General features: G+C 30.8%; 1 protein-coding gene across 1 annotated transcript; it reads right to left on the bottom strand.

The window, feature by feature from the left end:
• Positions 1 to 6,252: 6,252 nt before the first annotated feature.
• On the bottom strand, positions 6,253 to 10,484 carry LOC107471259 (uncharacterized). The gene is made up of 4 exons (XM_052255719.1): positions 10,470 to 10,484; positions 8,743 to 9,023; positions 7,738 to 7,823; positions 6,253 to 7,274 (listed from the first exon to the last, which is right to left on the bottom strand). Exons 1-4 carry the CDS (start codon positions 10,482 to 10,484, stop codon positions 6,940 to 6,942), a joined length of 717 nt encoding a protein of 238 aa, XP_052111679.1. The 3' UTR covers positions 6,253 to 6,939.
• Positions 10,485 to 13,765: the final 3,281 nt, after the last annotated feature.

Here is a 13,765-nt window from a genome sequence, read left to right as displayed (position 1 = left end):
TTCTCCGAATGTTGTAATTCTTCATGCCGTGCAACATTTCCTCTCTGCTCCTGAATCTGTGACAAACCCGAAACTCCACACCACCGACGTGCATCAATATCATACTCTTTAACTCAAACAACGAATTTGCTCTTTGAGTTTATAACAGCACAGAACTTTCACACTAAAATATAACTCCACTGTCACTATTTTTTATCTGACAGTTGGGATACACCATCACAATAAAAAAATCACTACCACTAGACATTTTTGCTAAGTTTTTCGAAGAAAAATGAAAGAGAAAGAAGAATTGAGAGATTTATGAGAAATAGCAATGGTTTCCTGATCCTTTTATAAAGGGGTTGATTTTTGTCTTATTCTATCTTGTTTACTGTGTAAACGTTTTTTATTCTCACGTATCTCGTTTATACTGTAAACAAGATAAGTTTGGTCATATATCATTTATAGTGTAAACAAGATATGACTAAACAGCTATTTCTCACGTATCACGTTTGTAAACGTGATACATTGCCACGTGTTCGTTCCTTATCTCACTTACAGTGTAAACTGTAAATGAGATAAGCCACTTAATGAAAATCCGTAAATACCCTCAAATTAACGTATATTTATAATTAAAATATTTATTTTATTTATTTAAAAAAATCCCTCATAAAGGTGGAATAGTATCTCCTACTAGTATAATAACCGTGGCTCATTCAGCCACGCGTCATTCTCTCAATTAATCTGAATAAAAAAACGAAACGGTGAGTAATGCAAACACGTTACATTCTTCCATCTAATATTCTCCCTCTGTCCATGCGTTTCACTTCAAACCGTCCCCTCCTTTATCTCTTCGAAAACCCTAAATCCCATCTTCCTCTTCGTTTAGCACAAGAGTCATCGTCCTTCTACAATGTTGTGCACTCAATATTAGTTCAAAGATGGACAAAAAGTAGCACACCTCTTCATTGTTTAGCACATTCATTGAATTCAAGGTAACTTTTTACATTTATTTTTTATAACTTTTATTTATAAGTGAAGATAATTGAATCATTATTAATTTATGCTTAAACACTAATTATATAGGTATTATAGCCACCAATGGTTGAGAGAAGATCCTAAACGAGTTTTTCCTCATCAAGATATTGAGATCACTAATGAGAGAGTTAAATACTTGAAGAGGTATTTTCCTAATGAAGAAGAGAGGAGAAAGGTGAACATTGAATTTGCAAGCTTTTCTGATAGTAGAGGTGTCTTTGATGATTATGACTCTTTGAATGATAGAGGCATAGTTGATGCAAAGTCTTGGTGGCTAATTCATGGTGGTAAGGCAAAATTTCTTCAACCAATTGCTCTTAGGCTACTATGGCAACCATCTTCATCTTCTTGTTGTGAAAGGAATTGGAGCACATATTCTTTTATTCATTCCCTAAAAAGAAACAAGTTGAAGCCTAAACATGCAGAAAATTTAGTATTTGTCCACACTAATCTTCGTCTTCTTTCAAGAAAAATTCCACAATACAATAAAGAAGAAACTATGATGTGGGATATTGCTGGAGATGCTTTTTCCCCAATTGATGAAGAAAATGGTGTTCTTGAAGTTGCTCACCTTTCTCTTGATGAACCGGAGTTGGAAAGAGTAACTTTTTCTAATGATGAAGATATCAACCATATATGATGGAGAAATAATGACTTTAGATAATTTTTTTGTGTACATGTGATGTACAAATTTCTTACTATCTCTATTAAGACATAGGAATTTAGAATTTTATCTTTTGAATATCTATACACTTTAAGAAAAAATGCATATTATATAGTTGTTTTTAAAAATATCTCTATTAAGACATATCTCTATTTAAATATATTATATTATTAATATATGTGTGTCCCCATGTCCGACAACTTTTTAGAATTCGCGTGTTGCAATATCACGTGTCGTGTCGTGTTCCGTGTCCGTGTCCGTGTCCATATTTATGCTTCATAGATCATCATACATACATATGCTGGATCAAAGTTTAAACGACAATTGTAATATAAGGACGTTGTCTACTACTACTAATCCACTTTTTTTTTAAATTCAATTTGTTCGATAACAATAAATATAATATTACTCAAGATAATAATTATTTGTGCTGCTTCATTAATAATTTTGAGTTTGACTTTTAAAAATAAAAATAAAATATTTAACATATGGATGTTGATATTTTGATGAGGAAAAAAACAGAACAAGAATATCTATTTTAAAAAACAAAAGGTTTAATTATTCTGCTGGTTCTTATAATTTCGCAAAATTTTTAATTAGGTTCCTATACTTTTTTTTTAATTGAGTCTTTGTACCAATTTTTTTTTAATTGGATCCCTACACTTTTTTTCTTTTATTTAGGTCTCTGTACCAATTCTTTTTTTTTTAGTTGAGTCCCTATAAAATTAAGCCAATTACTACTAAGAGGGACTTAATTAAAAAAAAAATTTGGTGCAAGGACTCAATTAAAAAAAAAATATAGGGACCTAATTAAAAATTTCATGAAACTATAGGATCAACAGAGTAATTAAACCAAAACAAAATATATCTACTATTCAAATCAATATAATATTTTATTCATTATTATTACATACACTAAATTAAAAAAGGATGAATTAATAAACACGTTAATTCCTAATAATATATAGTTGAACATGTTTAATTTTAATAATGAATGGTTATTACGTTTAAAAAAATATGTTTTATTTTGTAAAATGTTTAAAATTGGAAAACAAACAATTTTTAATAGTGAAGATTGTGCGTTTGTAGGCAAAGTGTATGTAATTGTAAATGAGTGAAGAATGGAGAAGCAGAATATAGATTGAAAGAAAGGTAAAAACGAATGTTACAAGGACTCATACGGGTACTCTATGTGCTATATATTCTTGCTATGCCTATTTATACCCACAAGAGAATAGCCAACATTAACCTAACAACCATACCTTCCAATAACTACTTTACCAGAATTTTGGTTACACTATCCCACTAATTGAATTTATCTTATCCTTATCCTTATCCTTATCCTTCATATATAGTAATGCATAAACATGAGATTTAGTAGGTTAATTAGTTGCATGCAGTAGTATTTTTTTCCTTATATATATATATATATATTAAAGAGTGTTTATCCTCTTTGTTAATTAGAGAAATTTTAACTATATTATATTTTATATGATGATTCAGATTTAGATTTAGAATTTAGAATTTTAAATTTTAAGATGTTTAATGCTTTGTTTGTTTGTTTTTTTTTTTAATTCTTTATAGCAAGTTAACTTTTAGGAAGTATTGTCCTCTTAATTTCCTTTAAAACTCCTTAGCACATTTGTTTGATAAAAACTGACCAAAAAAAAGAAACTCTTTTGAGTTTATATATATATGTTTTGTTCGTACTTGAATTGAGTTTATAGGATGAAAATTGGAGATCTTAAGTTTAGTGTGCGTAAAATTAAATTGAGTGGGCAATTTATAAAATATTTCGATGCTAAAATTAATAGTGTTTTAGATGATATGGAATGTGTGTCTTTACCTGTTGAGTGCTCTTTTTTTTTTTTAGGGAGCCACTTAAATAAAAACGTCTAAAATATTTTTTTAAGATGCTTTTTAATAATTAAAATTTAACATATATAATCGATTAAACCGTGTTATTTTAATCAAAATTAGACCAGACAAATTAATTTGATTAAAAAACAGTGAATTAAATCTTGAATTGGTCTAAATTAATATTATTTTTTTATAGAAAATGACTACAATATCTTTATATTTTATATTAGTAATAATTTGACAAATCAAAATATGTCATCCGATATTTTTTTATAATTAAAATATTTTAAATATAAAAGTATACACATTAAATTATTTTAAATTTTAGATAATAAATGTTAAAATTAATTATTAATAAAAAATTAGTCTTTTTCATATAAAAATAATAACTAAAAATCTTATTATTTAATTTTTTATCTGCAGATATCTTGGTCTTCTTAACCAGAGACTTTTGTCAACTTACGATTTTTTTGTAAAAGTAATTTGATTTTATAAATCTTTTGTGTCATGCATAATTTATACTGTTAGAACAAAGTGAACTATAATTTAAAAAAAAAATTATTCTCGTAATGTTATTATGGATAAAAATACTAGTTCTAATATAATACATAAATGCACTAATGCTAACTTAATACATGAATGATGCACAAATGAACTAATGCTAACTTGATGCATAAATGAACTGATGTTAACTAATGCAACTAGTATGATGTTAACTGATGTTAACTAATACAAATAATTTAAATTGTAAAATACAACAAGTTAACTAGATTTCAAAATACAAGCATAATTTTATAAATTAAATTCTCATAATAGAAGCATAATAGAAGTATAATGAACTAAATTCTCAAGAACCTTCGAACTTTATTTACAAAATGAATCAAAGACATATTTGTCCTTCGAACTTTATTCCCCTTCCAGCGTGGCACTATAATGGACACCTGGACACCGTTTCAGCCACGTCAACCAATTTCATTTGGTGTATGAGAGGCAAATAAACAAAAAGACTAAATTGTCCTCCGTTTATTAAAATTAAAGACCTTTTTATATTTAAATTTTATTAAAGATATATTTCTCAAAAATTTAAAAAATCAAAAACTTATTTATCTTTTTCTCTTTTAAAAAAGGTATGCATTAAAGTTCTAGAAAAATCTGATTTCTGATCTTATATAAAATTGAATAAAGTTATTGTTAGTATATATAGTGGCCGGAGGATATCCTATTTGTTCTATATTAAATTATGAAAGGGCGAAGCTTTGCTTTTGGGTCCTTTTTTATTATTTATTTTAACAGATTATAGTTACTCCTCATGTCATTAATCAGATTATTAATAAATAAATGATGGGGGAACATATAGCATAAATGCATAATAAATCTGCCAAACGAAGGAAATTAATTATTTTATTACAAGAAAAATTACTTTTAGCAGCCATTTATTTTGCTTTTAGCGACAATAAAAATAGCCGCTAATACATTTACCGACAATTAGGCATTAACCGTCTTATGCTCTGTCGCTAAAAGATTTTAGCGGTAATTATAACATTTATCGGTAAAGACCTTTTAATAGCCGCAAAAAGTATATAATTATTAGCGGCCATTTTCTTGGTAATTTATATGGCCACCAAAAGTAATTCCAAAATTACAACGTTATTCATTTTTAGCAGCTATTACTATTGCCACCAAAACTCATTTTACCGGCAATTTATATGACCATTAAAAATAATTTTAAAATTGTAATATTATTTACTTTTAGTTGCCATTACTATTGCTAAAATCTTAAGATATTTTTTAGTTATATTATACTCATTTTCTTAGAAGTAACGAACTATCTTTTTTTTCCTAGAATCTCAATTATTTGTGCCAATAATTATTATTATTATGCATAATATAAATATACAATTTTTTTTTACCAAAGATAGGAGACTCGAACCCGCAATCTCTTAATTGAGTATGAGGAGACTATGCCATTTGAGCTATTACTCATTGGCTAAATATACAACTTAATTACTATAAAATGATATTTTATTAAACTCAAAATATTGATACACAAATTTATTTTAAAAAATAATAAATCATGTTACAAATCTAAACAAAAAAATGATAAAGTCTATAATTATATTACATTAAGTTAGGTTATAAACCAATTCCAATGACAAATCCTAAGAAGCATTGCCATGACATGAAGGGTTGTTGCACCAATCCAAATGCTTTTATTGGCCTTTTCTTAAAGCCAATAAAACCACTCCTTCATGCTGTCAAACTGTAAACTATAAATAAAATATAAATAAGAAATTAATTAGCATGAATACATTATTAAATTATCTAGATAAACTGTTAATATATTATTTATAATTCTTATAATAACTATGTGATGAAAATTATAACAATAATTTTTTAAAATTATATATAGTAAAGTATATAAAATAAATAAATTGTGCCACATTAAAAAATATATATTTTTCTGAGCCATTTCTATTATTTAAGAGAATAAGCACCTGCACCTTTATGAGTACAAAGCAAAAAGATTTAGTAAATTTCCTAGTTGAAAACAATGAAATGAAACTAAAATAAATGAAATGAATAATGCTTACATGTCAAAGAAGGTTTGAAGCCTTGAATCAAAGCTCTGATCTGTAATTTGTCCCAAAATTCATGCAGGTCGTTCTTGGTTATGAAGGAAAATGCAGGAAAATCCATCAATCAACACTTGACAAAGTAACAAATTAATTGTAACAATAACAGAATAAGCTATAAACTTTATATGTGTGCATCTCTGCAGTTTTGCTATTAATTGTAATAATTCTATTTGACACAAGAATAAGATGGCATGACATGACATCGGGATAAGCTACTGAAGCAAAGGAAGAAATGCCTCAATTGTTTCTTTAACACCGTATCATAAGCTTTTAAATGTGTGGACAAAACTAGCTATCAGATACAAAAAGTTAATGCCAGAACAATATTTTATTTATTATTATTATGTAGCCTGATCAGTCACTATGTTTTTCTATTCTATTCTCTCTTTGAAACAATTGTCAAAGCTTGAAATGCTTTTCTATTTTACATTACATTTTTTGTTCTATAGGGAATGAAGCCTCCCCTTTTCTCATTCTGTTTCTGCATATGAGGCCATAGCATATGCATGAACATTGAGAAGGATTTGCATTCTTTTAATTAATGTTTTGTCATAGTTATATATGCTCCTAAGAGACCTTCATGTTACTGATCTTAACAACAGATTGAAGAAAGAGTGATCAAATAAAATGAGAAGTTGTAGCATTTTGGATAAATCAAACTTTATTAAGAATAATTATAATATTTATCATATTACATGATACATGATAGCTATAATAACAAAATGCTAGAGAGCACAACTTTCATACATTAAAAACACTACATCAGGATAAGCTACTGAAGCAAAGCAAAGGATAAGCAAAGTAGTTTGTTGTTAAGCATTTTTCAGCCATATCATAAGTTTGATTAAGCTCTTTCCACTTAATTATTGATCCTATAAAATTAGCTGAATTGAAACCATTGATCATATAATTTGACGTTTCATTCTCATACCACATAGCATTAGAATGAAATGGATAATTTATTGCATGAAGGCAAAAATCAATGAACCGTACCGAATTACCAATTCCAATTCCATTGTTGCTTAAAATATTTTGCAGTTCGGCTCTTTGGAGAGTATTGACAGCAAATTCTGTCTCTTTCAAGGTGGCAAAATTATCTGGCATGTCATTTGAATACAAGTTTCATCAGATTTCCTCTCAGATTTTGTTCCCAATTTTCAATTGCCATTTCTCACACTAATAGTGTCAAATAGCAATCAAATTATGAACAACAAAATTGATTGACACAAGACATTAATAAGAAAGAAAATGAAAACGATAAACAATGCAAAATTAATTAGATATTTGACAAAAAGATGTACAAGGACATCTAAAATTATTCTAGTGAGCAGAGTGAAATGTGAGATAGGAATGCCATAATCTTGTTAATTCTAGTTTGGCATTGTCACACACTAAACATGCCATAAAATAATACCTAATTATAAAACAACTGCCTAAATATTTTTATAAAAGACAAACTAATAAAGAGTATTGTAATAAACAAACTTCCAGATTCACAATAAAAGGAATGAAACAGGTGGTACAGAACATTTTTCAGCCTCACATCAAGAAAATACTCACCTTTAAAAGGCCTAGATATGGGAAAAAGGATATGCTGCAATGACAAAACTGGGGCTAGTAAGGGAACTAACAAAGCAACATCAAACCTGCCAACGGAAAGGGAGCCATGATAAAACATAACAAATAATTAAAATGCATGGAACAACATTATGATAAGAGTTAGGTAGACGGAAGGGCAAAACTAGAGCCCGTAACACAAGTGTAGCATCTGAACAGGAAACATCAACAAAACAAACAGATATCCTGAAAAGTGTACAACATGGAAGTAAGTTTGAGTTTTTTTTTTTCCCATGAAATTATGCTCAGAGTTCAGCTGAAATAGAATCAAGTAACAAATTGGTGTTTCTTCTACCTGGAACCCACACATTTAATAAGAAAAGTAGTAACAGCAAGATATCTCTAGTCATCCTCATGTTTATCTTTGTATTTTTCGATATTGATTATGGATAACTCAATTCTTTTTCTGTTTCTTGATGGAGTAGACACTTTTAAGTGAAAGAAAATCGTGTAGTTTCAATATTGATTATGGACTAGTTCTCTAGTTTTGAATAAGCTCTAAATTAGTTCAGAATCAGTCCATCTAATTTTTAACCAACTCAGAATTGTTATCCATTTTCTGAACTTCTGCATCCAAGTATAGGGATGATATTCTAAAAATCATAGAATTAGAAAAACCACAGAATTAGAAACATGTTCATATTCTGAGCAATAATGCAAACATAATCTTAATGAAACTCTACAGAAAGCATTTCAAACAATTAAAATTAGGATCTGAAATCCAAATATAAACAAAACAAGAAAGCAAGAATGGCGGATCAAGCAAGCAAGAACGGAGAAGACATAGCAAACAAAAAATTAGAATCTGAAACATTTCGATTTCAACTTGATCCTCTAGATTCATTAGGATCAAGCAAGCAAACAGGGCAAAAGTAATAATACACAGAGAGAATCACATGCTTCTAAATATTGTAACCTAGATCGAAAAAATAAACGGAGAAGACCTACGGCAGCGACGATCTTGTGCATCTACACGCAAGAATGGCGGCGGTGTAAGCAGCGGAGATGCGGTGTTGTGACAAGAGCCGCAACGGTGGCTGGAAGACCTTGGCGATGTAAATCTGAGATGAACAATTGATGACAGCGATGTGGATCAAAGGTGGATCGGATGGAAATGAGGTCCAAGGAGTAGGATGATGGAGGCAGCTGTCGGCGATGGCAACGGTTACGGCGGTGGTGGCTGGCGGTGGAGGAAAGTACGCGAAAATTAACCCGGTGTTAATACTTCTCTAATGGAAGAAAGGACAAAAGTACACCTAAAAGTTCACACGGTGGACACGATTACACTTCAATAATTTAATGAGTCACACGTGCACACCATTTATACACTTCGGCGGACACAATATTTTTTGTGTTTATTTTCTTAAGGAAGAAGGGACAAAAATACACCTAAAAGTTCACACGTTGAACACAATTACACTTTAATCATTTAACGACGCCACACGCCGATGGATGTAAGCGTAAATGTATCCGCCGGAGTGTATAAATAGTGTGCATGTGTGACTCATTAAATGATTGAAGTATAATTATGTCCAACGTGTGAACTTTCAGGTGTACTTTTGTCCCTTCTTCCTTCTCTAATTCTCTTCCTTTTCCAGTTTTCCTATCTCTCTCTCCGTTTTCAATTTTGATTTAGGGATAATAAAAAGAAAGTAATAATAAAGTTTAGTGGCAATAATGATAATGGCCACTATAATAATTTAAAAAAGTTAAAATTACAAATAATAAAAGATAAAAATTTTCTGGCAATAGTAATAATGGCCGCTATAATATATAGTAATAATGGCAAATATATAATTACCGCAAAAACATAACTTAAATTAAGAAATTAGTGGTCATTATGTTATTGCCACTAAAAATTTGTCGCTAAAACGTATTTTTCTTGTAGTGCCCAAAAAAAAACTCTTGAGTTTATATATATATGTTTTGTAGTTCGTACTTAAATTGAGTTTATAGGATGAAAATTGGAGATCTTAAGTTTAGTCTGCGTAGAACTAAATTGAGTGGGTAACCTACAAAATATTGCGATGCTAAAATCAATAGTGTTTAAGGTGATATGGAATGTGTGTCTTTACCTGTTGAGCGCTCTTTTTTTTAGGGAGCCACTCAGATAAAAACGTCTAAAATATTTTTTTAAGATATTTTCTAATAATTAAAATTTAACATATATAATCGATTAAACCGTGTTATTTTAATCAAAATTAGACCAGACAAATTAATTTGACTAAAAAAACAGTGAATTAAATCTTGAATTGGTCTAATTTAATATTAATTTTTTATGAAAAATGACTACAATATATTTATATTTTATATTAGTAATAATTTGACAAATCAAAATATGTCATCCGATATTTTTTTACAATTAAAATATTTTAAATATAAAAATATACACATTAAATTATTTTAAATTTTAGATAATGAATATTAAAATTAATTATTAATAAAAAATTAGACTTTTTCATATAAAAATAATAACTAAAAATCTTATTATTTAATTTTTTATCTGCAGATATCTTGATCTTCTTAACCAGAGACTTTTGTCAACTTACGACTTTTTTGTAAAAGTAATTTGATTTTATAAATCTTTTGTGCCATGCATAATTTATACTGTTAGAACAAAGTGAACTATAATTTAAAAAAAATTATTCTCGTAATGTTATTATGGATAAAAATACTTGGACAAGGATCATCTGCGTATACTGTCGATGATAGTCCTTTAAGTGGAGCTGTTAGACGAAATATTAGAAGGATGATGGTCGATCTAAATATGCCACTTGAAGGTAGTCAAAAGGGCTCAAACGTTGAACTTAGAAATGCTGACATGATGGAAGATAATGTTAAAAGTCATGAGGGTTCTGCTATAAGGGGTCCGATGATGGATCCGTATGAAGGTAACCCTGATGACAGAGACGATGCTGATGATGAACAAGCAAAAATTCTTGATGATGGTGATGAGGAAAAAGAGATGAACTACTACGGTGACACACAAATCGCTAGAATATACGGCGATTGGGAGGAGTCATACAATGAACTTCTTCATTGGTTATTCGCTATGCAAATGTACTTGCCCGGTAAGATTCATTTCATTGTCCTTAGTTATATATAAAGTCATCATGTATATGTGCTAACTGTTGATGTGTTTTTAGGTACTTGGGTGCAACTTGTGACACAGCTTTGGCCTGGTTTGGCCTTGCCTTGGCTTGAGTAAGATGCATCCGGGTATAAGATACCCCCGATCAACTGCATGATCTATCCTCTCGTGTACTACAACAAACGCTCCTCAATGGCGTCCTGTTCTAGCTCTTCGCAGACAGTATTGTGAAACCATGTGAGTTTGACAGTCCACTTGTTCTGTGACAGTCTATCCTCAAGGTCAGGAACAGCACCCAGTAGCTGCTGGCAGAAGTCATCAATGGACCATCCATCATGGTGTTACTCCCACCCGCCGATACAGCCACTAAAAGGATCCCCATCGATCCTGAATCCCAACTAGTAGGCCACGTCCTACAGGGTTATAATCATCTCCCCGCACGGTAGATGAAACGTGTGGGACTCAAGTCTCTACCTCTCTATTAACGCTGACGCTAATGGCCAATCATGTTTGAACTCCACCATATACACCACATGTTCAAACCTGGCTCGCCTGAGATAGGCCTAATCTGCTTAGGCGGGAATCTCGTCGAATTCCGTCTAGTGCACAAGAATCTGAGGCGCCTACCAAACGAAAAAATAAAAAATTTTAAAAAAAGAGGATCAACACATAAAATTACAAATTCAAATTTTATTACAATATAATAAACAAGAGTGATAAAAGTGTAGTGCTCAACTTGATCCAATCTGTAAAGCATATGCTCGTACCCCAATAACTATTGCTCAATCTAACTATACTCTAGTAAAATAAAATAACATAAACTGAACTCAATTTCTTTCAAATTAACTAAATTTTTAAAAGACATAATTAAATTAACAAATTGTCTTATATCTTAATCAGTTCATAAACTTACTAATTAAAATGTAGGCTAACTACACGAGGTTGTCAACTAACTCTATAAATATACTAATGAATAATTAACTTATAACTTAATTTTACTAACTATGTATCATTCTAATCTAATCTAATCCAATTACATATTCAGCTAACTCTATAAACATACTAATCAATAATTAACTGATAACTTAATTTAACTATGTATCATTCTAATTACTGTTACCATGGTAGAAAGGGTTTAGGAAAGAAACGAAGAATTATTTAAAAAAGTATTATTTTTATTCATATTTCTCTTCTGTGATTACAAGGTTCTTACCAATATATAGATCAAGAGTATGCTAAGAGTACGCTTGTTATGGAATAATATCCTAATAAATTACATTGATTTTTTTTCTAATCCTCTTTGATATTTTCCTGATTTTATTCCCTAATTATGATATTCTAATACTCCCCTCAAGGTGAGTAGTGGGATCACCAATACTCAGCTTGGTTAGAACTTTAGCAAGGGCTTGTCTTGAAACTGCTTTAGTAAGAATATCAGTCAACTGATCTTCTGATCTCACAAATGAAAGCTCAATAATGTCATTCTCAATTTTTTCTTTGATATAGTGTTGATCCACCTCAACATGTTTTGTTCTATCATGTTGTACGGGATTATCTGAAATGCTGATTGCGGCTTTGTTGTCACATTTCAACTGGCTTGGCAATTATGGTGAAAACCCAATCTCAGTCATAAATTTTCTTAACCACAATACTTCAGTTATGCCTTTAACGATCCTCGAAATTCTGCCTCTGCGCTTGAAAGAGCTACAACTTTCTGCTTCTTGCTTTTCCAAGTTACTAGGTTGCCTCCAACCAGTGTAAAGTAACCAGCTGTTGATCTTCTATCATTTGGGTTGTCCGCCCAATCTGCGTCAGTGTATGCCTCAACCTTCAAATGGCCATTCCTTTTGAAAATGATTCCACTTCCTGGAGCTCTCTTCAAACTATCCTCATGGCAGCTTCCATATGATCTTCTTGTAGCTTATGCATAAACTGACTTACTATCCCACAGCATAAGCTATGTCAAGCTGAGTATGTGATAAGTAAATTTGTTTTCCAACCAGTCGCTAGTACCTTTCCTTATCTGCTAAGGTGGCACCTTCTACTATCTTCAACTTGTGATTAACTTGCATGGGCGTATCTACTGGTTTGCAATCCACCATTCCTGTTTCTGCCAGAAGGTCCAAAATATACTTTCTTTGGGAGATAAAGATTCCTTTACTAGATCGTAGAACCTCTATTCCTAAGAAATATTTTAGTCTTCCCAAATCCTTCATTTCGAAGTCTGTAAATAGGTTCCTTCTCAATTTTTCAATTTTTGTAACATCACTTCCCGTTACGATCATATCATCCACATAGATCATTAGGCAAGTGATTAAATCTCCCCATTTTTTCAAAAAAAGGGTATGATCAGAGTTACTTTGCTTGTACCCATACCTTTTCATGGCATCTGTAAATCTTCCAAACCAGGCACGTGGAGATTGTTTAAGTCCATAAAGAGCCTTCTTTAACCGGCAAACTTCATTTTTTTCTAAATCCCGTTGAGAAATATGGAAGAGCTTCCATGTACACTTCTTCTTTCAACTCTCCATGCAAGAAAGCATTCTTGACATCAAAATGATGGAGTGGACAATCTTCATTTGCGGCTATTGAAAACAACACCCTGATAGTATTAATCTTTGCAACCAGTGAAAAAGTTTCAGTGTAGTCGATACCATAGGTTTGTGTATAACCTTTGGCCACCAACATTGCCTTGTACCATTCAATAGTGCCATATGCCTTGTGTTTAATGGTGAAAACCCATTTGCACCCGATTGACTTCCTGCCGGTAGGAGACACTTCTCCCAAGTTTTATTTTTCTCTAGAGCTTCCATTTCTGTATTCATGGCTTTTTGCCATTTAGCTTTTCTTGGAATGTCTTCTGTTAAGAGTCTGGTGGAA

This window comes from Arachis duranensis, chromosome 10 (assembly GCF_000817695.3).
Source record: "Arachis duranensis cultivar V14167 chromosome 10, aradu.V14167.gnm2.J7QH, whole genome shotgun sequence".
NCBI classification, from domain to species: domain Eukaryota; kingdom Viridiplantae; phylum Streptophyta; class Magnoliopsida; order Fabales; family Fabaceae; genus Arachis; species Arachis duranensis.
This window is presented reverse-complemented; position numbering and strand designations above follow the sequence as displayed.

What these genes read in the sequence shown, in the direction of transcription:
- LOC107471259 (XM_052255719.1), bottom strand. An exon ending in TGCACAAGATCGTCGCTGCC is followed by an intron (nt 7,824 to 8,742) that starts GTAGGTCTTCTC and finishes TTCCGTTGGCAG; the next exon opens with GTTTGATGTTGCTTTGTTAG. An exon ending in CATATCTAGGCCTTTTAAAG is followed by an intron (nt 7,275 to 7,737) that starts GTGAGTATTTTC and finishes ATGACATGCCAG; the next exon opens with ATAATTTTGCCACCTTGAAA.